At 34.8% G+C, this 23,550-nt stretch overlaps 1 protein-coding gene across 7 annotated transcripts in view; it reads left to right on the top strand.

The window, feature by feature from the left end:
- Nucleotides 1–23,550, top strand: part of PHC3 (polyhomeotic homolog 3) — a 94,815-nt gene that overhangs the window by 10,515 nt on the left and 60,750 nt on the right. For 5 of the 7 annotated variants that reach the window (XM_036898366.2, XM_036898364.2, XM_057499897.1 and 2 more), the window contains 3 exons: nucleotides 9,237–9,395; nucleotides 11,426–11,524; nucleotides 18,152–18,398. In XM_036898366.2, the coding sequence (XP_036754261.2) occupies nucleotides 9,237–9,395; nucleotides 11,426–11,524; nucleotides 18,152–18,398 (505 nt within the window). The remainder of the gene's footprint in view (nucleotides 1–9,236; nucleotides 9,396–11,425; nucleotides 11,525–18,151; nucleotides 18,399–23,550) is intronic. The other 2 variants (XM_057499901.1, XM_057499905.1) reach the window with 2 other exon arrangements.

Genomic DNA, 23,550 nt, shown 5'->3' with positions numbered 1-23,550 from the left:
CAAATATGCATGGGTTATAATAGTGAAAATTACAAATAATATAAATGTCCTTTAATTAAGGATTTGTTAAATAAATGATAGTTCATCTGATAGAATACTATAGCTACTAAAAAATGCAGTATGTGTGTATACAGAGAAACTTAAGTTTTCTTTAGGTATTGAGTGAAAACAAGAATGTATAGTATGATCTTATTTTAACTAGGTTATTTTGCTTTTCATTTCTGAAATTTCCATTTGGTTCATATATATATATATATATATATATATATTCTATTTCTTTGCTGAGAATTTATATTTTCATTAGTTTCAAACATGCTTATAATTGCTTTTTGGAGCATATTTTATGATAATTATAATAGCTCTTTCATCTTGGCATCTATTTATTTATTGTCTTTTTCATTCAGCTTGGGGTCTTTCTGGTCCTTGGTATGCTGAGTGATTTTTTTTTTTAATATAACCTGGACATTATGAGTATTGTGTTATGAGATTATGTTTTGGCTAGATTCTAAAAGGGATCATGTGCCATCTCCTTATTGATAGGTTCCCTATTTGGTCTCTGCTGACACACAAGGGGGAGCTCCTTGTAATTGCTGAGGGGCAGTGAAAGTCTGGCTCCTCACTAGGCCTCCACTGAGTCCTCCCTGGCAGGGAGGAATAAGTGTGCTGTGTTACTGCCCTCCACGTGGTCCCCACTGATGCTGCAGGGATGGGGTGGGTAAGTGGTGGTGTTCTATTACTGTCTGTCTGGGATGGAAGTCCTGACTCTCTACCTGGCCTTCTTTAACACTAACCCATTGGAGGGGTTGGGGGATTGAAGTAGGTCATTACAGCCCAGTGAAGATGGAAGTCTAGGTCTTTGTGGGTATGGGGGGTATTTTCTGTGGTGTTTGGCTGGAGTAGAGCAATTATTGTCTGAAAGTTTTCTATGTTGCTAGACTGTCCCTTTCCTGGTCCTTTGGCTAGAAAGAGTGAGCTTCCATTGGGGCTTTTTTTGCCTGTACTCATTGGTGTTTCTAGGTTACCGATTTCTTTACCTTCAAGTTTGGGTTATAGGAGACAAAGAAAACCCAGGGATCTCGCAACCACACTGATTGACTGGATCCTGAGGTCCCTAGACAGTCTGCTTTTCTCCTCCTTTTGGCATGCTCTTATGTTTATTTTATATGTAACATCTAGGGTTTTAGTTGTACTTAGGGGAAGGAATAGGGAAAACTGTGTCTTCTTGGAATCAGATTCTTGTCATTTAACTTATTATTTTTTAAAATTATCTATTGTTATCTGTCTGATTATGCAGGAAGAAAATCTATAATACACAACAAACTGTTAATCAGTGATTATCCCTGAGGAAATAAATTGAAAAACTTAATTTTGTTAATTTTTATATTGTTTAAATGAAACATGAATATACACTTGTCTAAAAAACCCAGATGTATAAAGTAAAAGTGACATCTCCCTTCAGTAGTCCCTTTGCCCTCACATAGTTTTGTCTGAAGCTTTTGTATCTCATTATGGGGCATTTCTATACATAAATGTAAAAAGACAGGCTGATGGTTAATTTGTTTTAATTTAAGTGCCATCATTTTATATTTACTTTTTCTTCTAAGTCTTTGAGCATTTTCAGTTGGAAAGGATTATGTGGCTGGAAATTGAACCTTGAGTTTCTACAGGACTCCAGGGCTGTTTGTATCTCATTCCCTTTCCCTTTCTTTGTTGCTTTTTGGCCCTGGAATCTACATTAATCCCAGGTGTTTTGACTTTAATTCACTGTACTTTTCTTTTGGAAAGGGAAAAACCTTATTTTGATAGCTTTCTAGTTACGGTGCTAGAAAGATAAGCTTTTGATGCTCAGTTAATAACCTATATTCTTTCATACAGTCACTCATACATTCAACAGATATTTATTGTCCATTTAATATGTGCTGAACACCCTTCTAGGTGCTGAGAATACAGTAGTACAATACACAAAATCTCTTTCCTTATGTAGCTAGGGATAGACAGATAGTAAACTGGTATATAATATGTCAAATGGTGGTAAGTGCTATAGAGGAACATAAAGCAAGGAAGGGGAATGGGATGAGGGAATTTGCTATTTTAATTAAGGTAGTCAGGGAAAACATTGCTAATAAAGATGGTATTTAAAGGAGGTGAGGGAGGCAGACATGCTCAAGGAACAGAAAGGAGGGCAGCGTGGCTAGAGTGGAATGAGAGTGGGTGTATGGTTTAGAGATAATTTTAAAGAGGTAATCCTGTCCTTTAAAGAGGACGTCTTTAAAGAGATGTCCTGCAGATCTCATTGTAATCCAATCATGAGGAGATCATAAAACCCTTGGGTTTTACTCATTATGATTTCAGAAGCTATTGGAGAGTTATTTCAGTAGAGAAGTGACATTGTCTCACACAGGCATTTTTTTTTTTTAAGCTTAACTACAATATTGACAGTGGGTTATAGGAGGCAAAGATAGAAGCAAGGAGACCAGTTAAGTAGTTGTTACAGTACTCCAAGAGATTGGTACCTTGGACCATGGTGGTGACAGTAGATGTGGAAAGTGGTTGGCCAGATATGAATATTTTTTCTCCAATATTTAAGTACAGAAATTTGTATATGTTTTGAAAGTAGAGCTTGCAGGATATGCTGATGGACTGATTAAAAGATGTGAGGAAAAGCAAAGAGTCAAGGATATCTGTAGTAGTTTGGCCTGATTATCTGGAAGGATCTGCCCAAGCATGTGTTGTAGAAAAAAATTAAGAGTTAGGTTTTGGACATTTTAAGTTGGTGGTGTACATTAGATATCCACTTAAAGATGTTTAGACATTGGTTTTATGAGTTTGGAGCTAATGTGGGAAGTCTGGTGATTAGTGGTGTCCTGTGCATCTCATTGAAAATTCAAGTCACAAGAGTACATGTTGACTGTATTAACTATTATGGAATATCATGAGAGAAAGTTTGGTAAAACAGAGGAGATGAGGGACCTGGGTTTTAGTCTTCATTCTGTGACTGACTAGTGGCATGGCTTACTTAGGAAAGTCATAACGTCTTTACCAACCCAGTTTTCTTTTATGTAAAAGTAAGTTGTTAATTAGATGTTTTATTTCTTTATTTCTTTTCATCTAGTTGTCCCTGGGTCCCTGGGTCTAGATCAAGGAGAAAGTTCTATAGATGATTATGCTAGGTCCTGAATTGCATTTCCCCCAAATTTGTATGTTGACGCCCTGTATTGGAAATTTTGCTGTTATAAATAACCCTGCATTGAATATTTTGTCATATATCTTTGTATATATATCTAGCTTTTTTTCTTTAAAAAAATTTCATAGGAGTATACTTACTGGGTCAATTAGGTTGTTCTTAGACCTAGAACCTTAAAAATTTAATTTTCTCAAAAATTACTAAATCTTATCAACCACATATCAAATGAATCTATTAGGAATTTTCTGGAGAAAATTACTTTTTAAAACCAATCATTCTCAGTGTTCTATTGCTAACATCCTCATCCTCTATTACCTATTTTTGGAAGTTCTTTGAGTTTTAAAACATTGTTTTCAAGGATTTTAAAAAACATAATATCAAATGATTGAGCTTATAAGTCCATTTCAAAACTTAATACTAGCTCAAAATAAAACTGTAGCCTGAATATTTGTATGGTCATGAGCTGCTTTACTGCATTCTTATAAAATATTCCATTAGTACAGGAAAGGTAAGAAAGTGTTAAGGCCCCTTCAGCATTCTTTCCCCTTTAGTCCTTCTGTCTCCTCAGTTTGTTGGATATGCCTCAAGATCTTTACCTGTGCAATTTGGACATATATAAGTGTAAAGAAAGGTGTGTATTTATGTTTAACACACATTTAAAAAAAATTTTTTGTTAAGGTATGATTGATATATACTCTTAGGAAAAGGTTTCACATGAAAAAACAATGTGGTTACTACATTTACTGATATTATCAAGTCCCCACCCGTACCCCAATGTAGTCACTGTCCATCAGTGCAGCAAGTTGCCAGAGATCCACTATGTCCCTTTTCTGTGCTACACTGTTCTCCCCGTGATCCTCCACACCATAACACACATTTTTTTAAACACTGTAAATGCAGGTAGTTGTTCTATATTTTGTTTTTTGCACTTAACTGTGTCTTGAGATGTTTTCGTGTTAGCACACAGAACTCAGTCTCACTCAAACTACTGCATGGTGTTGCACAATATTGATGCACTTTATCTTATATAACCATCCCTGTTGCTGGAAATTTTAAGTTATTTCCAATTTTTTAATTGTTTCAGCATTGCAACTTCTCTCTCTAGGGTGTCAAAATTTGAAAGCAAATGGATTGTGAGGTTGTTGTTTGCTTATTTTGCTGTTGTTTTTATAGCTTGTGTTGCAGAAAGTTGAAATAATGGTTTTCTATAATAAGATAGGCATTTTATTTCATTTCAGTATTAAAAATGTGTAGTCTCTTAAAAAGAAAATCTTTCATGAGTAGGTATTACTTGAAATCTGTATATTTTATATTTCTAGATAGTTGAAATACATACAAATTCCCACTGAATAATGAGACAGGAAAATTTATATGCTGCTTTAAAGTATTGAAAACAAAATGTACTAAAATAAATACTGAAAAAAGGAAAACAGCGTTTCCTCCCTGATTCTAAAGTTAATACCTACATAGACAAAAACTTTGAAAAAGAAAATATAAATCTTCCCAAATTTTACCCCTAGTAGGCATTATTTACCTTTAACATTTTGGTGACTATTTTTCCAGGTGTGTGTGTATCTGTATCAAATTTAATCATGTACAGTATGCAGTTCTGTCTGTATTAAAATGCAGTCATTTCTCTCTCAACATGTTTTTCGCATATGTGACATATAGGTAATGCATACACAGAGACATTTGATATGTCATTATGTAAGAGGGATTATACATGTTATTCTGTGGTTTTTCCAACCAATAGTGGGTCATAAAGATATTTTCATGGCTTTGAAACTAGGTATACATCATCATTTTACTGTCGGTGTACTATGTCTCTCTGTCAGTATACCTGATTCTGATCAGTCAGATGGCAGCAGTGGCTTTGGCCCTAGGGAGTATTTGGGCCAGAGAACCCTGGGTAACCTCCTTTGTGGGGGTATCAAGAAGTGGTTAGGAGTTAAGTGGCTTTTCTTGGCGACTTGGTTTTCTCTCGTGACTCTTGGAATTAGTGTCAGTGGGGAGAGAGATTCTAGTTAATAGGGCTCAAGGAATGAGTTCTTTTATGGAGTGTGGGGCTTGAGGTGTGAGGTGACAGGATTGCCAAGGTTTTAAAGTGAAAGGGAATTAGAAGTCTTGGGATGGAATTGGCAGAGTAAATATTGGAAACATTTAAGGCATCTGGTTCAGGTCTGCAGTGTAATGCAGAAGATAGAGGAGAGCCTTATTGGTTGTGGAAAGGAAGGAACATGTTTTTTTAGTTGGTCAGGCCAGCTGTGACAAATGGACTTCTTGCAGAGATGGCTAATGATCTGTTTGCCCTCATGGGTTGGGCATTCATTAGTAGACACTGCCTGAAATGTTACTTGCTATATAAGACTTAAAAATAAACATTGTATTTGTTCTTTGATCTCAGAACTTAGACCAAGTGGAATGCAGGTGGTTAGGAAGTTACTATTTACTCTTCTTACTTCCTTTTTTCTTTTTTAAGAAAAAGGAAAGCATTCTGCTTATACCTCCTGTTCTACTTCCTTAAAGAGCAATCTGGGGCATTTTAGCTGTCAGCCAATCATTAAAAAAATTTTTATATGGTATGTATATTTTTTTACATTGAAGGAGAGTTGATACACAATATTATGTTGGTTTCGAGTATACAACACAGTGGTTCAACAGTTATACACACAATTAAATTCTCACCTAACTAGTGCAGTTACTGTCAGTCAACATATAAAGATGTTACAGAACCACTGGCTATATTCTCCATGCTGCACTTCCATTTGCATGACCAACTTATGATTGAGGTCTTTGTGCTACTTTTTCCCCCTCACTCTCCCTACCTACCCATCCCATAAAAGACTTCTTTATATTTTTTTAAAGAGTGTGTGGTCTCTCCTTACCAGAGTAACTTTCTTTCTTTACTTCTTAATTTTTTTTTTTAAGAATCACTGAAAAAATTGTTAAGGCATATTTATTGCAGAGTGACCCAAATTAGTGAACTCTCGGGGTATAGAAAAGCACCCTTAATGCCAGAATACATGAGTCAGAAAATATTTTGAGTTCAGTTTTACCCAACTAAATGATTTTATCGTTGGAGTAAGGCTTTATCCAAAATGTCCATTTGTAGAGTGGTGTAGGAAAAAGAGTAAGTTTTAGGGGACTTATCAATAATTTATTATATAGCATATCAAACATAGAGTTGAACTAGTATCATCACACTACTTCTGCATTTTTACTCTGCTTTCTTAGGGGCTCTACCAAAAAATTTTTTGTTTTCCTGTCTGGCACACATATTTGTGATGGGCTTATACAACTGTGAAGTATGCCTTGAAATAACATGGTGTTCATTAACTTAATAAACTTACTGAATGAAGGCACTTTCATTGCTACTGGTTATACAAAGATGAATAATACACGGCCCCTTCTTATTATTGTTTAGAAGGGTGAGATAGAAGTATATGGAAGATAACCAGCGAAAAGGAGGGGTATAGTCAGTTCTACAGTGGGATGTAGAAAAAGCCTGAAAAAGCTTTTTAGAGCAGGTGATTTTTGAGAGGGAGTTGTTTACTACATTGGTGGTTTGAGATGGGGTGGGGGGTAGGAGGATGCTAAGTCCAGCCCAGCATCACATTACTAAGGCCATAGAGGCCTGAGACATCATGACTTTGCAAATAGCTTCATATGGCTAATGTGAAGGGTGTGTATGGAGGAATGGGAGATGATGATAGAGAGGTAGTCAGGGGAGGTTGAAAGTTATCCAGAAGATTTTGAAATGGTTAATTACTAGTGAAATCAAGGAGATTATCTGGCAAATAGTAGAAGTAGACAAGATTCCAGGCAGGGGGGTTAGCTTGCAGCTGCTAGAGTAGTCTAGCTGAAAGTGCCATGGGCCCAGACTCTTAACTAAGTGATTAAAAATCAAAATGAAAATGAGAATAAAAGTGTAGAAACAGTAAGACATGACTGATGCTGTGTGTGTGATAAAGAAAGGAGAGGGAAGAAAAGAATCAGGATGACTCCCAGCTAAACTGTTTTGGGGGATTTTAGAAGATGTCAGTGGCCATTTGAGGGGAAGCTGATTTTAAAAAGAGTAATAATAAGTTTGTTATTTGAATGTTGAATTTGAGTTGGTAAGAGACATCCAGAAAGATGTGTTCTGTAGTGTGTGGATTTGAAGCTCAGAATAAGTGTTTGTCATCTAGAATCGAGTCATCAGGATTTACTTGTTTGAAACTATGAGAGTTGATGTGATAATCTAGGAATTTAAGAGAAAATTGTTAAGGACAAAGTATGAACATTTTGGGTATGAGCCAGAAAGAATAGCTGGTAAAGAAGATTGAGAGGGAATAGTCTAAAAATAATCCACTGAATTTGTCAGATAGAGGACATTGGTGATTATTTCTCATTGGGTTTTAGTGGTGCGCCAGGAGTAAAAGCCAGATAGAATAATTCTGTATTTTATATTAATTATATTTATTACACCTTATTACAGACTTAAGTATTTTATTAAAATTAAGAAATACTTAACTTAAAGGTACAGGTAAATCTAGAGAATTAGTTAACCAACTGTTGTGCACCCACTGTACAGTTTCTTAAGCTTTTTAAAGTAATTGTAGACTCATACAAAGTTACAAAAGTAGTACAGAGAGGTCCTTCTCTATAGCCTTCATTCAGCTTCCCCCAGCCCCTTGTACAGTTTAAAAAATATCCTGGACTAGTGCATATGTTTTTTGGGATGGATTATGTAGAACTGTGGGGGTAGTGTAAATTTGGATTCTGTGCCCCCATATGGCACAAGCCTGGAATTTTGATTCTCATGGGAGCCTCTCCTTTCACTAGGAGCAGGGCAGATGGCAAGCTTCCTTGCTGCTTCTAGAGGCATATGGGTGGAGCTTTTCCAGATTACTTTCCATATAACTGAGCAACCTTTTTGAGGATCTTAGCTCAAAAGAAGGGTTTTAATTCCAGCTTTCCCCTGAAATAGGCTCCAAATCAATTATTCTATCTCTGTAGGTCAGTATTTCCCTAGACTTGATTTAGTCAGCTGGAGCTTTCATCTTTGAATTTCTTCCTTTCTGGCACTAGGAATTTCCTTCTCCTCTCCCCACCTTTTTTTGAGTTCAGTTAAATATTCAAAGTTTGCACGTTGATCTAGTATTTCAGTGTGTTTTTTTTGGGCAAATGGATGTATTAGTCCAGTCTGCCTTATTTCTTGAATCAAAAGTCTAATAAACTATTTCTTAATTTTATTTTCTGCTTTGCCCACAAAAAGGACTTGAGATCATATTACATTACTCTTATTAACATATTTATTTTTAAAATGGGTAGCAGATGAATATGGTATGAAATTGGAAAGATAAAAAGGGTATGTACATCTCCCTTTGCTCTGTTCCCTAGTCACCCCACCTAGTTTGCCTTTACAGATACAACCAGTGACCAGTCTCTTTATCTGTCCTAGAGGTAGGCTATGCACTAGTTTATTCTTTAACAACAGTTTTAGACTTTAGTGTTTATAACTTAATTTTGTAACCGATATTCAGGGTTTTACCATCTCGTTGACAAGTAGTAATTTTATTTTCTTCTTCTCTGAGAGCTTTTTGAGGAGAACATTATACTAATTGTATGTTTTTATATTTGTGAATGGATTATCTGTGTTTAAATTTTTGTTCACTTCAGAAACCCCTCAAAATGTGACAGAATCTGACAAAATAGTGTAAACCATTAATTCAAATGTTTTAATTTATTATGTGAAATATTAAAATAATGGAACATTAGCCCTAATTTTGGGGAGTAAGTGGAAATGATATTTTAAGATACTAGAATCTTACTGAAACACATTGAGGATATCCTTACAAATTGTCCTAATTACAATCCAGTACAGACTATTGTTTGCATATGTGCAAATAATTACCCCAAAGTGAGGGGGGGTCTGTCAAAGATGAAGCCCTCTCATTTAGGTTCCTCAGCCACGATTTATACCATTGATTGCCTAACTGCAGCTTGGTGAAATTCAGTGATATGGAAGCAAGAAACGGAAGCCTATGACCTAATATGTTTTCTTCCTTAGATCAACCTCTCCACTTCTCCTACACCTGCACAGTTAATAAGCCGTTCCCAGGCTTCCAGTTCTACCAGCGGCAGTATTACCCAACAGACTATGTTACTAGGGAGTACCTCCCCTACCCTAACGGCAAGCCAAGCTCAAATGTATCTCCGAGCTCAAATGGTAAGATACGAGCTACCAAATTTTTTCAGTGTTTAAGGACTTGAGAGAGATCAAAATGTTTTTTGATTTGATGCAATAAGAGGCATTTGTAATATTTAAGAAATGTTTAACAAATATTTATGTATGTTCTTAGCTTTGTACATTTATGTCATGAAAAATCCTACTTTTAATTGGTAGGCCTTCTTGATGTATCAAATAGTAATTAGCAACATTGGGAATTTATTTTCTATGATACAGTGATTATTTTTTAATATCAAATTTCATTGATTTCAAACCTTTTTTCATTTTAACATCTCTGAAACTGAGGTGCCTTTTATAATTGATGGGATCTTAGTTTTAATTGCTACATACTGTGATACATAAAACCATTGCATGTACTTGGCATATTAGATTTAATGAAATATTAGAAATATTAAAAATTTGGTTGCTAACTGTAAGTTAGAATTAGTATTGTGGGATCTTCTGTAGTCTGGATTGGAGTTCTTGGTAATTTATGAGGTAATTCTTAGCTTTGGTTATTCCGGGCTCAGATTCTCCAAGGTGATTTGTGTTCTTATGATCCCTTTGATCTTTTGTTAATACAGGAATGTTAATTTGGCCACCCTCTTTTGGGTATCTACTGATGTCCTAATTTAACTGAACTTCTTTAAGGAATTGTAGAGGTTGGTTGACATTTATTTTGATATCTTTACAGGTAGCTAGACAAGAACTTTGGACCTAATGTGTATTTATTTATGTTCATTTTTTTGTTCAGTAAACTGAATATATATCTGGATTCACAGTTCTCCACTAATTGCAAAGTTTCCTATCATACTTCTAACAGGAAACAATGATATGACCCACATTTTATTTGTAGATTATTCAGTAGACATTGGCATATTTCTGGGTTTTTTTTCCATGAAATCTTATTTAATTAATAATATGCATCAGATTAGGCTGAATCATTTGAAATGGTTGCTCTTTGTCCACTTTTGACCTCTGAAACTGGCAGTTCTTATTTGATTCAAGCGAAATAGAACATCTTCTCTTGAGGTTTAGTGCTTTCAGCTCTTTGTACTGGAAATTACCTTCTTGTGAAAATTATACTTTGTTGTTTCATTCACTTAAATTCAGTATATAAGTTAGAGTTTTAAAAGATCCCCTAATTGGTAATTTTTATTTAAGCAGGAATGGTTTTTGAGGAACTGAATAACTCTTCACGCAATTTTGAAATAGGGTATATACATATTCTTTGAAACAACTGTCATAATTTACTAAATTAGATTGGATAGTCTGAGTGGATTGTATTGCTTTTTAAAATCAATGGCATTTTGTTTCAATACTGAAAAACATTGAAAAAAGATGGTGATGATATGTAAATAAATCGAGTGTGTCTTTCCTTTTATTTATTTATTTTTGATGTGAAGCTTTTCTGCAGGCTGTTTGTTGAATTTTGACATGTGGCATTTACATTTAGAATGAGTATTTCTTTACAAATAGTTTTTAAATCAAGAACAACCTAGGTTTGTACTACAGTTCCTGTGTAGCTGTGTGAAATATTATAGTGTTGTATGTGGTATAGTTATCCTTTGTGGTGAAGAGGACTGAAAAGACTTTTTGGTGTTTCTTTTAATATTTCTCACTGAAATTTAATTTGTATTCAAGTGTAGTGATTATGGTTGTCTGTTATAACTTCCATTTTGGGAATCCCGCCAAAGTTTAAGCTGGGAAAAATTATTTAATAGCTTATTTAGGGCAAAATCTGGTATGAGGATTTCATACTCCAAAAATACATTTTCTTTTTTGAGCACTGATTTATTTTTCTACTCATCAGAATCATGAGCTGGCTGTTTCAAAAGTGTTTATGATTTTTTTTAAGTTCTCTATTATCAGAAATTTCTCTTCGTCATGTAAAACCTTTTGCTTAGGAGACAATCCTAAACCGCATTGTCTTTCTGTCACAAATTTCAGTCTCTTTTGCTTGCTATGCATTGTGTGTGGGACATGTTCTTTTGTCTTAGGGTATTTTTTTGGTTTTTCTGTCTGTACAGCTGATTTTCACACCTGCTACCACTGTGGCTGCTGTACAGTCTGACATTCCTGTTGTCTCGTCGTCATCGTCATCTTCCTGTCAGTCTGCAGCTACTCAGGTGAGCTTGTTTAGCTTCATGATGTGGTACTTGAGGCCTGGATCTTAAACATACATTTGTGTTTAAGTTACTGATGGTTTCAGTGCTCTTTGTCATAAATTTCAGATTGAAATTTAATTAAAATACAATGAGAACTTCAAGAAAGTTTTCTGTTCTATAGAAATTATCCCATTAAACACAGATATTTAGGTTATTGACATTAGTGAAAGTTAATGAGTTCTTGTTATGACATTGTTTGTTTAGTTTTATTGTAAAGCAGATTTATTTCTCTAGTTATGTGAGATGTATTCTTTTGTGTAGATTCCTTTGCAAGCAGTTATGTAATAACTAAGTCAAGATAGATTTTAAGTTAAAATGAGTGAAACTGGGTAAATTTTAAATTTAAAAAATTGAATAGAATATTACTTTCATACTATAGAAAAAATGAGCCTTAACTTTCTCCTCATACCATTCACGAAAGGAAAACTAGAAGTAGAATGTAGACTTAAAGGTAAAAGCCAAAACTATAAAACCCCTAGATGAAAACCTAGGGAATATCTTTGCAATTCTAGGATAGGCAAAACTTTCTTGGATAGGATACAAAAGCGCTAACCATAAAAGAAAACAATGACAAATTGGACTTTGTCAAAATTAAAAACTGTTCTTCAAAAGACATAGTTACAAAAATGAAGAGATAAGCCATAAAATGAGGGAAAATGTTCACAATACATATATCTGACAAATGGCTTATATCCAGAATATACAGTTTGCTTATTATATAGCTCAGTAAGAGGACCACGAATAATTCAATTAAAAATGGGCAAGGGACTTGAGCAATTCACAAAAGAAGATAATGCAAAAGGCACAATAAACACATAAAAAATGCTCAATATCATTAATCATTATAGAAATGTAAATCAAAAGCATAGTGAATATCACTACACACTTACAAGGATGTCTGAAATGCGACTGATAATATCACATGTGAGAATGTGGAGCTACACTCATACATTGCTGGTGAGAGTGTAAAATGGTACAACCACTTTGGAAAACACTTTGTCAGTTCCTAATAAATATATGCTTAGCATGTGATCCAGCAATTATATTTCTGAATGTTGACTCTGAGAGATTTACAAATGTCTATCACATAAAGATGTTTAAATGAATGTTCATAGCAGCTCTATTCAAAATAGCTCCAAAGTAGAAACAACCAACATCCTTTAATTGGTGAATGGATAAACAAAGTGTGGAATAATGCTCAAAAATTAAAAGAGGCCAAACTACTGACACATCTCAGAAACATTATAATTAGCAAAAGAAATCAGACACAAGAGAGTATATAATTCCATTTGTATGTAATTCCAGAACAGGCAAAACTCGTCTACAGCGAAAAAAATCAGATTGGTGGTACCTGTGGTAAAAGATGGGGGAGATTGACTGGGAAGGGACATGAGTGAACTTTTGGGTAACGGAAATGTTCTGTATCTTGATTGGGGTGGTAGTAATAGGGTGTACACATATATCAAACTCATTGAACTGGTTCATTCATTTTATTTTATGTTAGTTACACCTCAGTAAAGTTGGTAAAAATGAATTAAATTGAGTAAGCTTTAAATTAAAACAATTGAGTAGAATATTACTTTGTGTGATACCATTTTGGGATTTTTCTGTAGTTAATCTTTTAAACTGCATATGGCAGAAATTGGTGTATTTTAGGGTCATCCTTGGCTTACTTTTGAATTAATAATCTTAATCTGATAAAAAGAAAAAATGAGATAGTAGTAATATTCCTTGGTACTTTTCATAGACCCTCTTTATATATTATTTTATTTAACAATAAAGGCCAATTTTCATAAATCACCATACAAAGATGTTGATGAATTAAACTCAGGTTTCTCCCAATGTGCTCTGTGACCCTCCATAATTTTTTAACTTCTTTGGATTTAGTCTCCATATTTATAAAACGAGACCTTTGTCTTTGTTAATTTTAAGCTTTTTTTCCAGCTCTAAACTTTTATAATGTCTCTTTGGAATGAATTTGTTGAAGTACTGATCTGTTTTGTTTTTATAAAGCCTAATAGAGCTATACCATTATCAGCTTCCAAATATTTTAAATTTTATTTTTCATTTGTTCTAAGTTCTTTGTTCTAAGATTTTAATTGATTACATACAGTAAAAGCGTACAATAAAATTAGATGCATACAGTAAACTAAGATAATCAAACGCATGTAAGAAGAAAGCACAAATAAGAATAGGAATGTGGCATGGAGCTAGGAGTAAGTTTGCTATTCAGATTACATGCATGAAGTCCTCATGGACTTATGTTCAACTCTCACTTCAGTCATTTATTAGTTGTGTGACTTCAGACAAGTTACTAAACATCTCTAATAGTCATACATACCTGTAAGTTGAAGAATGAGTCGTTTGGGTATTTAGTGTCTAGAATGCTACAGTTACTCACTAGTCCTTTTCTTTTTACAATGGAGACAATAGGAAGACAGAGGTTCAAATTCTTACTTTAGCGACAATTGCCAGGTTTGTCACTTGCCGGTTGGTTGATTTTAGACAACGTCGTAATGTTAATAAGTTTGGACTCTGAAGCTGGACCCTCTGGGTTCAGGTACATACACTACTACTTTCTCATTGTATGTCTGTATCTCTTGCTTCAGTTTCAACAATATAAAATAAAATAAATATTTATAAAATAATTATAATGCTTCATAGGATTGTAGTGAGCATTACATACATTAAGTGAAAAACAACAGTGTCTGATACATAATTAGTACTCACTGACTGTTAGCTGTTATTATTATTACCTATTCTAAGCCTCAATTTCTTCACTGTAAGCTGGAAATAATAGCTCAGAGTTGTTCTAAGGAATAAATGAGAGACTAATCATAAAGTACTTGGCATAGTGCTTGGCACATACAACATGCCACCAATTGCTATTTTTGTTACTCATTGTATAAAGATGAGTTACAAATTTGTTTCTTAAATCTCAAGTAGCTAATAGTGAAAAGGGAAAGGCACCATTTACAGGATTTAGTTTCCAAGGGAAAAATAAACTAGGTGTTAGAAAAATGCAACTAACATACTCTCTAGAGGACATTCTGTCTGTGGGCTCTCAGGGAGGAAACATCCTACATTGTCTTTAATAGCATTATTACTGTGAGCATAGTCAGTGATTTATAAAAGTGGCTCTTTGGCTTCCAGGTTGATGTGATATAGGTATACGGCTGTGTGATAATCTGAATTAATTAAAGAATAGACTTTGAGGAACTAGAGGAGTGGATTGACCTTTACGATTCTCTGCAGAGGTTGTTTTTCTTTGCTGTGCTTTTGAGATGACAGTGAGTGAGGCTGGCAGTGTTAGATGAAGCTATTACTTTTGAATTTCCAATGGTAACTCTCCTGAAGTTCAGGACTGTTAGTTTTGAAAAATTTTGCTCCTCTTTGTTAATTTTTAAACTTAAGTTTGCAGTTTTTAAAACAATTAATTTGGTTGTGTTTGAGAAATACACATGTGAAGTTTTATTTTAATACTCCTCAATTAACTGAGGAAAAACAGTTTATTTTTTCTCAGTAATAAAATTTATAGCATACTGTCCAAAAATGAGGAATTTGGAATATCTTACCCTTATTTACTATTTTAAATGCTCCATCCCTTATCCCCACCGTGCAGAAAACCCCCTGACTTTCAGAAAAATATCACAGGACCGAGAGTATGTTTATAGAAAAGACATCTTACTTCCCAAGGCTATCTGGGGAATGCTGTTGGAATTGAGGAGAAAACAGCCCTTTGGATTTGAAAGCTAGAATCTCAGCTCTGCTGTTAGCAATGGGACATTAACTCAGTTTCCTCAACTGCAAGGAAGGGATGTTATGATAATTCACATAGTACTTCTAGATCCGAATTAAATAACTGATGTAAGAGTATTTGGGTTATTCACCATAAAAATGTAAGGTGTGAAATTAGCAAAAATATTTCACATGAAACCTAGATTTTTTTCAAAAGTCTGAAAGATCATAGAATAATTTGATCATAGAAAAAGTTCAGATGAAATGAAAGTTGGACATTAGAAGTGCCCTAATATTCTTTATTTTAGAAATGGTGGATTCTTCTCAAAAGTGAAGCTCTGTCATGGAAATCTGAATGTGATCTTTCTATTGACAGTTCAATTAACTTTATAATACATTTTAGAAATATAGTTTATGTTTGAAATTTATTATAAATATGTAAGCCAAGATACTAAATATCACACCCATATTCTAAAATTTATTCATATAAATAATATATTGCATATGATATATAATATGCACATATATACATTTTCTTTCAGAATTCTTGAAAATTAGAGGAAAATTAGAAGAAATTGTTATTTGTAGAGATGGACTGCTGCAGTCTTCAGGGTTCGTTGTGTCAAATTTTCATTTACTGTAAATATGCTTTTCATTTGAAGGAGAGTTTTGAACCTTTAAAGATTAAAATTCAGCCTTTAGTTTTCATTATTACATGGTCCACTTTATAGTTCACTTAAGGCAGATGTTAAATTTTATGTTATTTTTCATTTGCTTCCTGAGGAATTTTAATATGCCTCCACTAGATATTTGTTAAGATTTTCTATTTGGTTAAATATAAACAGATTTTATTGTTAGCCTCAGATGACCATAAATAGAACTAAATACCAAAAAAAAGAGGTATGTAATATATATTTCAGAATCATATATAGAAGAATACCTCAGACTTGCGGAATTTCTGTTATGTCTGCAGCATTGAACTGTGGGGAGTACAAAAGAAATGTCAGGGATGAGAGTCTGCCAGCCAGAGTCTCAGTATTTCACAGACATAGACATAAATAATTCTAAAATAAGCTAGACTTTTGTCAGTATTATTATAGGCCAATATGATTCAAATTCTGTGGGAAAAGCATTAGAGGGGGGAAAAGAAATTATTTCTAACCAGGGACTTTGAGGAGCTTTTTGTGGGGGGAGAGTGGGATTTTTATGTGTCCGTGAAGAATAGGTTAAGCTGCAGGAGAGAGCTTTGAGGAAGGATGGCATTTTAGGCAAGAGGAACCTAAGCAAGGGCTCTAAATGAAGAAAGTGCAAGGTAGGTTTGGAGAAGGGTGAGCAGAACAATTTGGCTAGCGTATGAGTATTATGAACTGGAGTAGTGGAAAATGGGGATTTAAGTGCTTTGGGCCTAGATTGTGGAGGGCTTTTAGTGGCAAGCTAAGAAATCTGGATTTTTACATATTTTATTTTTGCATTAAATTTCAATAATACCATACTTAACTAGTCTACTTATATTGCTGTAAAACATTTGACAAAAATCAGAGAAGATGCTGCATATGGCCTCACTTAGAAAGTTCTTTCAGTAGCTTAGAATAGAACTGATGAAAACATCAACTGCCCTGAAGTAAGCAACATTTACTTAGCATCTGCTATTGGTTGAACACGATTTGGCACTGGCAACAGAAGGCATAGTCTTTGAGCATCAGTTATTGATATAGTTGTAGAGACAGAATACACATGAAACTGAAGAACCCTTATAAAGCAGCAATGTTTCATTTACTTTGTCACTTTAAATCTCTTTTATTTTAGTTTCCCTCTCAGGACTAGTGCTGGCATAAATGTATTTGGTGCATTTATTCCAGATAGGCAAAAAGTTGGGCAGCTATTAGAGAGGCCTTTTCTGCCTTGATTGATGTTTGGAAATGTTATAAACTTCAATTGATAGTAGTTGGGATGATCCTTGCCACCATCCAGACTGGTATTATGTTTAGAACAGCCCTAGGTATAGACAGGAGCCATCACATAAACCATTTCAAGGCTAAGTGTAATCTTTTCAGTTCATGTCATCTAGTTCTCACAGGCAAGTTAGAGTTCAATGACAACAATAACAAAATATAACTCACTTAGAAAGGAGTTAATGGGAAATGCTTTTCATAATAATCATGATGGGATAGGTGATTTGATGAGTTGATTTTCTTAAAATATTTGTGATTCCTTGTAATTTCTATAGAGCTGGTAACTTTTTTTTTTTTTTGAGTAATATGTTTCTAATCTTCATTAAGACAGCAATATTATATCCACACTATCCTAATTTTATGTAGTAACTTCCCACAAGTTTAGGAGGTACTTGTAACCTTAAAATGTTTTACAGTCCTGGCATGGAGAAGTCATTGAAGTTGAAGGAATTGCTTATTCTTCCCTACACACCCTGGGCTTCCCACCTCTGCACCCTAGCTCAAGTTTTCCCCTTTACCTGAAATGCTCTCTCTTTTCTCCTTCCTTTTGGCTGTCTCTGAGCTGGTAATTTTAAAATGGAGTACCTTGGTGAGCAATGTACTCATATTCATGGTTCATTTGCTATATATGTATTCCATTTTCACTTAGTTCTTAATGATTCTTTTCTTTACCTTAATGTCTTTTTTTAAAAATTGCCACTTAATATTTAAGATATGATTACTTAGAATAAATTTCCCTTTCCTTTAAGATTAATCAGTTGTTTCAAGTGCTTGGAGCTTTATGTATAAAAAGCATAATATAAATGTGTTGTCATTGTTATTATAGTGGTAATGATTACCACATCAGTTAATAACATCTATTTCATCCTTTTTTTTTTTTTTGTTATGTGGTTCTTAGGTTCAGAATTTAACATTGCGCAGCCAGAAGTTGGGTGTATTATCTAGCTCACAGAATGGTCCACCAAAAAGCACTAGTCAAACTCAGTCATTGACAATTTGTCATAACAAAACAACAGTGACCAGTTCTAAAATCAGCCAACGAGACCCTTCTCCAGAAAGTAATAAGAAAGGAGAAAGTCCAAGTCTGGAATCACGAAGCACAGCTGTCACCCGGACATCAAGTATTCACCAGTTAATAGCACCAGGTAGGATAAAACTTTTGTTGAAAATAGTTGAAATTATTCATTTTCTTAATAGAGCAAAACAAAAGATGTCCATTACTTGAACAGGAATGATACTTTTAAAACATTGTAAAATGTGAATTTCTAAAGTTAAAGAACATCTCAGAATTGTAGCTCAACAAAGGAGAAATCAAGAGTCCAACAGCTAAAACATTATAGTAATAAAATAGATTTTTTTTAGTTAGTTGACTTATGATTAACATCTTCATTATGCGCTGGTCTCCCATTATATCAATAAAAACTTTTAGCTTTAAACAGATTTTGCCTGTAGTCTATTTAATATGCTTTAGTGGAACAAAATTAAAAGCTTTTAAAAAGGAAGCAAGTTTTTTTTGTTGTTTAAAGTTGTTATTGGTGGGGGGGCATTTATTATCCAAAAATAAGGATTATGTATAAGTATTTCCGTTACCATATTGCCTTTTTTCCTTCTCTGATTTCATCCCTAAGAAGAATATGTCAGGGAATCAACAAAGTTATTTTCATTGTCATCAACCTTTGAATCCCATGTGTGCTTACTTTGCTATATACAGGTGATCTTGTTTCATGGTTCTCATGCTGAAATGTTGGGACCATCCAGAGTGAGTTTCCTTACCATCTCTTCTATTCATCTGAGAAAATTGCTCAGTGTTGGGCTTTCTTCACTTCTAAGGGAGTTAACTGCTTTCTTTTTTAATGTTAGCACTATTTGCTTGTGTTGCTTGTTGCATCTTTTATTCTGGCTCCTGACCTTCTCTCATAGTTATAGCATCTTTTGCCTCTGATCATTTCCTTTGCTTCTTAAGCATAATTAGGTCTCCCCTATTCTGAAAATATGTGCATGTATTTTTATACCAGTATAACTCTTGTTTATTGAAAGTACGTATCCAGTGTGTCATGCACTGGGCTAGACACCTCATATATGTTTCATGAAAAACAAATCCTCCTTTGATCCAACCTTCTCAAGTAAGCATCTTCTTTCTTTGTTTTTATAACTATGACTTTTTAAAGATTTCTTTTACACTACTAAAGTCTGCTTTTTCTCTACCAAACCTATTTCTCCTCGCATGCTTCCTCTCTGCTAATATTGCCAGTGTTCTCTGTATCACTCAATCCCAAAATGTTGGATGTGATTGATTCCCCTAGTTAGAAACCTCTCATCACTCCAAACTGTTTAGCATTTTTATGTTCCTTTATGGTACTTTTTTCTTTTATACTTATCTGTATATTCACTAATGTTAGTTTTTCTACTGGACAGTAAGCTCTTAGAGGGTAGGATAATACTGAACAGCTATGTGTTGGGTACTTTATAACTCTTTTGATCCCTTTTAAGATTCACCTTTTCATCCTTTTATTTTGACAGTGCTAAGTTGTGGCTTGTATGTACTTATCTACAATAGGTGGACAGTGAATATTTATTGGATTAAGAGTTGATTTTTTTTTCCATTTGAATTTTGGAAGTTATAGCACAATTTTTCCCATTGTACTAATTAGGTATCATGGCATAGAATTCTTAAATCTGAATCTTAGGTTAAGTGCAGGCTTTGTTATAATGTATAAATTAATCAATCCACTCTTGGTATAGGTAGGTGTGAATTCTTTTTTGTAAACATCTGTGTGCCAGGTCCTGTTCTCTGTACTGCTTGATAGCAGCACTTTTGTACTGCATTGTCCAGAGTATTCTGAGCCTCAAACTAGCATCTGGCCAGTGTTGATGGAAGGAGTCAATGTGGAGCAGCAGTGCTTGGAATGACGACTCAGGGGACAATTTCTAGTGATTCCTATAGTTTTAATAGATGATAATGGAGGGTAGGTTAATTTCCTTCCAAAGAGAATGCTACTTCCAGAGAGAGCTAGGAACTCTTTCAGGCTTAGTTCAAGCAAGGAAATCTTTCAGATTTTCGGTCTCCCAATACCTGTTTCTAAGTTGACACTTACTCTTCCCCTTTCATTGATAATGTGATGATATCCGTGTAATTGCTATCCTCTAATGGCCAATATTTCCTTATGTAGGGGTGGAGAACAGGAAGCTGAAACCATCAAAGAGTCTCAGAAGTTGTAATTCTGAATCCAGATATTATGTATATTAGCCAAAGTACAGTTTTTCATGGTGGTGTTGATTAAAAGCAAAACCAAATGGAAGACCCTAACCCACATAAAGCTTTGCAGCTACCAAACTTACAAATTCATTCAAGCCTTCCACTTTATTTACTCAAAACAATCTGTGTCTTCTGGCAAGGCAGCAGCTCTTTTTTTCCACCCTTTAGTTTTTCTGCTGTTGGTGGGACATTATCTGAAGCTAAGTTTTTTTTGGAGATTCTAGAATTGGTAATTTGTTCTTTTCCTCAATATAAAAATGCTTGTTCCTACAGGCCATTTTCAAATACAAAAAATCCACTTGGGTTCTAATGTAGTCTAATAATTACAATGGACATAGTTATTGTTTCCTTATATATATATATATATATATATATTTTTAGGGTGCTAAAATCATTTGGGCTTCTTCATTTCCTGAAGGTGGATTGTTAATAATTCCATTTTTAATATATAAAATAAAGGTGAACTTTAACCAAATGTTGGGAATTATCATAAGATGTATTAGAACTCAAGTTTTTTATAGCAGTTTTTAGAGCTTTTGTGAAATTGGTCTAGTTGGAAAAAATATATTTTATTTTTTGCAGATGCAACTTAAGCGTATAGTTAAAAGCCTGTATTAGTCTGCTCCGGTTGCTGTAAAATAATACCATAGACTGGATGGCTAAACAACAGAAGTTTATTTCCTCACCGTTTCAGGGGCCAGAAAGCCCAAGATCTAGTGTTCGGTTTTTGTTGGGCGCTGTTTTCCTAGTGTGCTACCTGCCTTCTTCCTGTGTTCCCATATGACCTTTCATCTGAGTAATAGGAGAGAGAGAGGATAGTGAGCATTCTGGTGTCTCTTCTTAGAAGGGCACTAATCCTATTGGGTCAGGGCTCCATCCTTCTGACCTCATTTAACCTTAATTACTTCTGTAGGGGCCCCATTACCAAAACAGTCACATTAGGAGTTAGGGCTTCATAATATGAATTTCTGGGGACACAAATATTCGGTCCATAATAAGAACCCAGACTCAGCTAGGACTATAGGTTCTTTTAGACCCAGTGCTGCCCCTTAATACCTAGATAATTTCAGCGAAGTCACTTAACTACTCAAGAGTTTCTTAACCTGTAATATATTGGATTAGTGTAGTAAGTACCCAGTCATTATTATGAAATGGTTGTAACTTTTGAATGAAAAAATGTATTTAATAATTTACAATAGGTACATAGAGTTCTACACATTTTTTTTAATTAAAAAAATTTTTTAAAATTTTGGTATCATTAATCTACAATTACATGAAGGACATTATGTTTATTAGGCTTCCCCCTTCACCAAGTCCCCCCCCACATACCACTTCATAGTCACTGTCCATCAGCGTAGTAAGATGCTGTAAAATCATTACCTGGTTTCTTTGTGTTGCACGGCCCTCCCCGTGCCCGCCCCACACTATACATGCTAATCGTAATGTCCCCTTTCTTTTTTCCCCACCCTTATCCCTCCCTTCCCACCCGTCCTCCCCAGTCCCTTTCCCTTTGGTAACTGTTAGTCCATTCGTGGGTTCTGATTCTGCTGCTGTTTTGTTCCTTCAGTTTTCCTTTGTTCTTAACTCCACATATGAGTGAAATCATTTGGTTATTGTCTTTCTCCACCTGGCTAATTTCACTGAGCATAATACCCTCTAACTCCATCCATGTTGTTGCAAATGGTAGGGTCTGTTTTTTTCTTATGGCTGAGTAATATTCCATTGTGTATATGTACCACATCTTCTTTATCCATTCATCTACTGATGGACATTTAGGTTGCTTCCATATCTTCGCTATTGTAAATAGTGCAGTGATAAACATAGGGTTGCATCTGTCTTTTTCAAACTGGAGTGCTGCATTCTTGGGGTAAATTCCTAGAAGTGGAATTCCTGGGTCAAATGGTATTTCTATTTTGAGCATTTTGAGGAACCTCCGTACTGTTTTCCACCATGGTTGAACTAATTTATATTCCCACCAGCAGTGTAGGAGGGTTCACCTTTCTCTACAACCTCGCCAACATGTGTTGTTGTTTATCTTTTGGATGGTGGCAAACCTTACTGGTGTGAGGTGATATTTCATTGTGGTTATAATTTGCATTTCTCTGATGACAAGCGATGTGGAGCATCTTTTCATGTGTCTGTTGGCCATCTGAATTTCTTCTTTAGAGAACTGTCTATTCAGTTCCTCTGCCCATTTTTTAATTGGGTTATTTGCTTTTTGTTTGTTGAGGTGTGTGAGCTCTTTATACATTTTGGATGTCAACCCTTTATCGGCTCTGTCATTTATGAATATATTCTCCCATACTGTAGGATACCTTCTTGTTCTATTGATGGTGTCCTTTGCTGTACAGAAGCTTTTCAGCTTGATATAGTCCCACTTGTTCATTTTTGCTTTTGTTTCCCTTGCCCGGGGAGATATGTTCAAGAAGAGGTCACTCATGTTTATGTCCATGAGATTTTTGCCTATGTTTTCTCCTAAGAGTTTTATAGTTTCATGACTTACGTTCAAGTCTTTGATCCATTTCAAATTTACTTTTGTGTATGGGGTTAGACAGTGATCCAGTTTCATTCTCTTACATGTAGCTGTCCAGTTTTGTGAGCACCATCTGTTGAAGAGACTTTCATTTCCCCATTGTATGTCCATGGCTCCTTTATCGAATATTAATTGACCATATATGTTTGGGTTAATGTTTGGAATCTCTATTCTCTTCCACTGGTCTGTGGCTCTGTTCTTGTGCCAGTACCAAAGTGTCTTGATTACTGTGGCTTTGTAGTAGAGCTTGAAGTTGGGGAGTGAGATCCCCCTCACTTTATTCTTCCTTCTCAGGATTGCTTTAGCTATTCGGGGCCTTTGGTGTTTCCATATGAATTTTTGAACTATTTGTTCCAGTTCATTGAAGAATGCTGTTGGTAATTTGATAGGGATTGCATCGAATCTGTATATTGTTTTGGGCAGGATGGCCATTTTGATGATATTAATTCTTCCTAGCCAGGAGCATGGGATGAGTTTCCATTTGTTAGTGACCTCTTTAATTTCTCTT

Source organism: Manis pentadactyla, chromosome 1, assembly GCF_030020395.1.
Source record: "Manis pentadactyla isolate mManPen7 chromosome 1, mManPen7.hap1, whole genome shotgun sequence".
NCBI classification, from domain to species: domain Eukaryota; kingdom Metazoa; phylum Chordata; class Mammalia; order Pholidota; family Manidae; genus Manis; species Manis pentadactyla.
The sequence above is the reverse complement of the archived record's forward strand: the minus strand, read 5'-3'. Positions and strand labels throughout refer to the sequence as shown.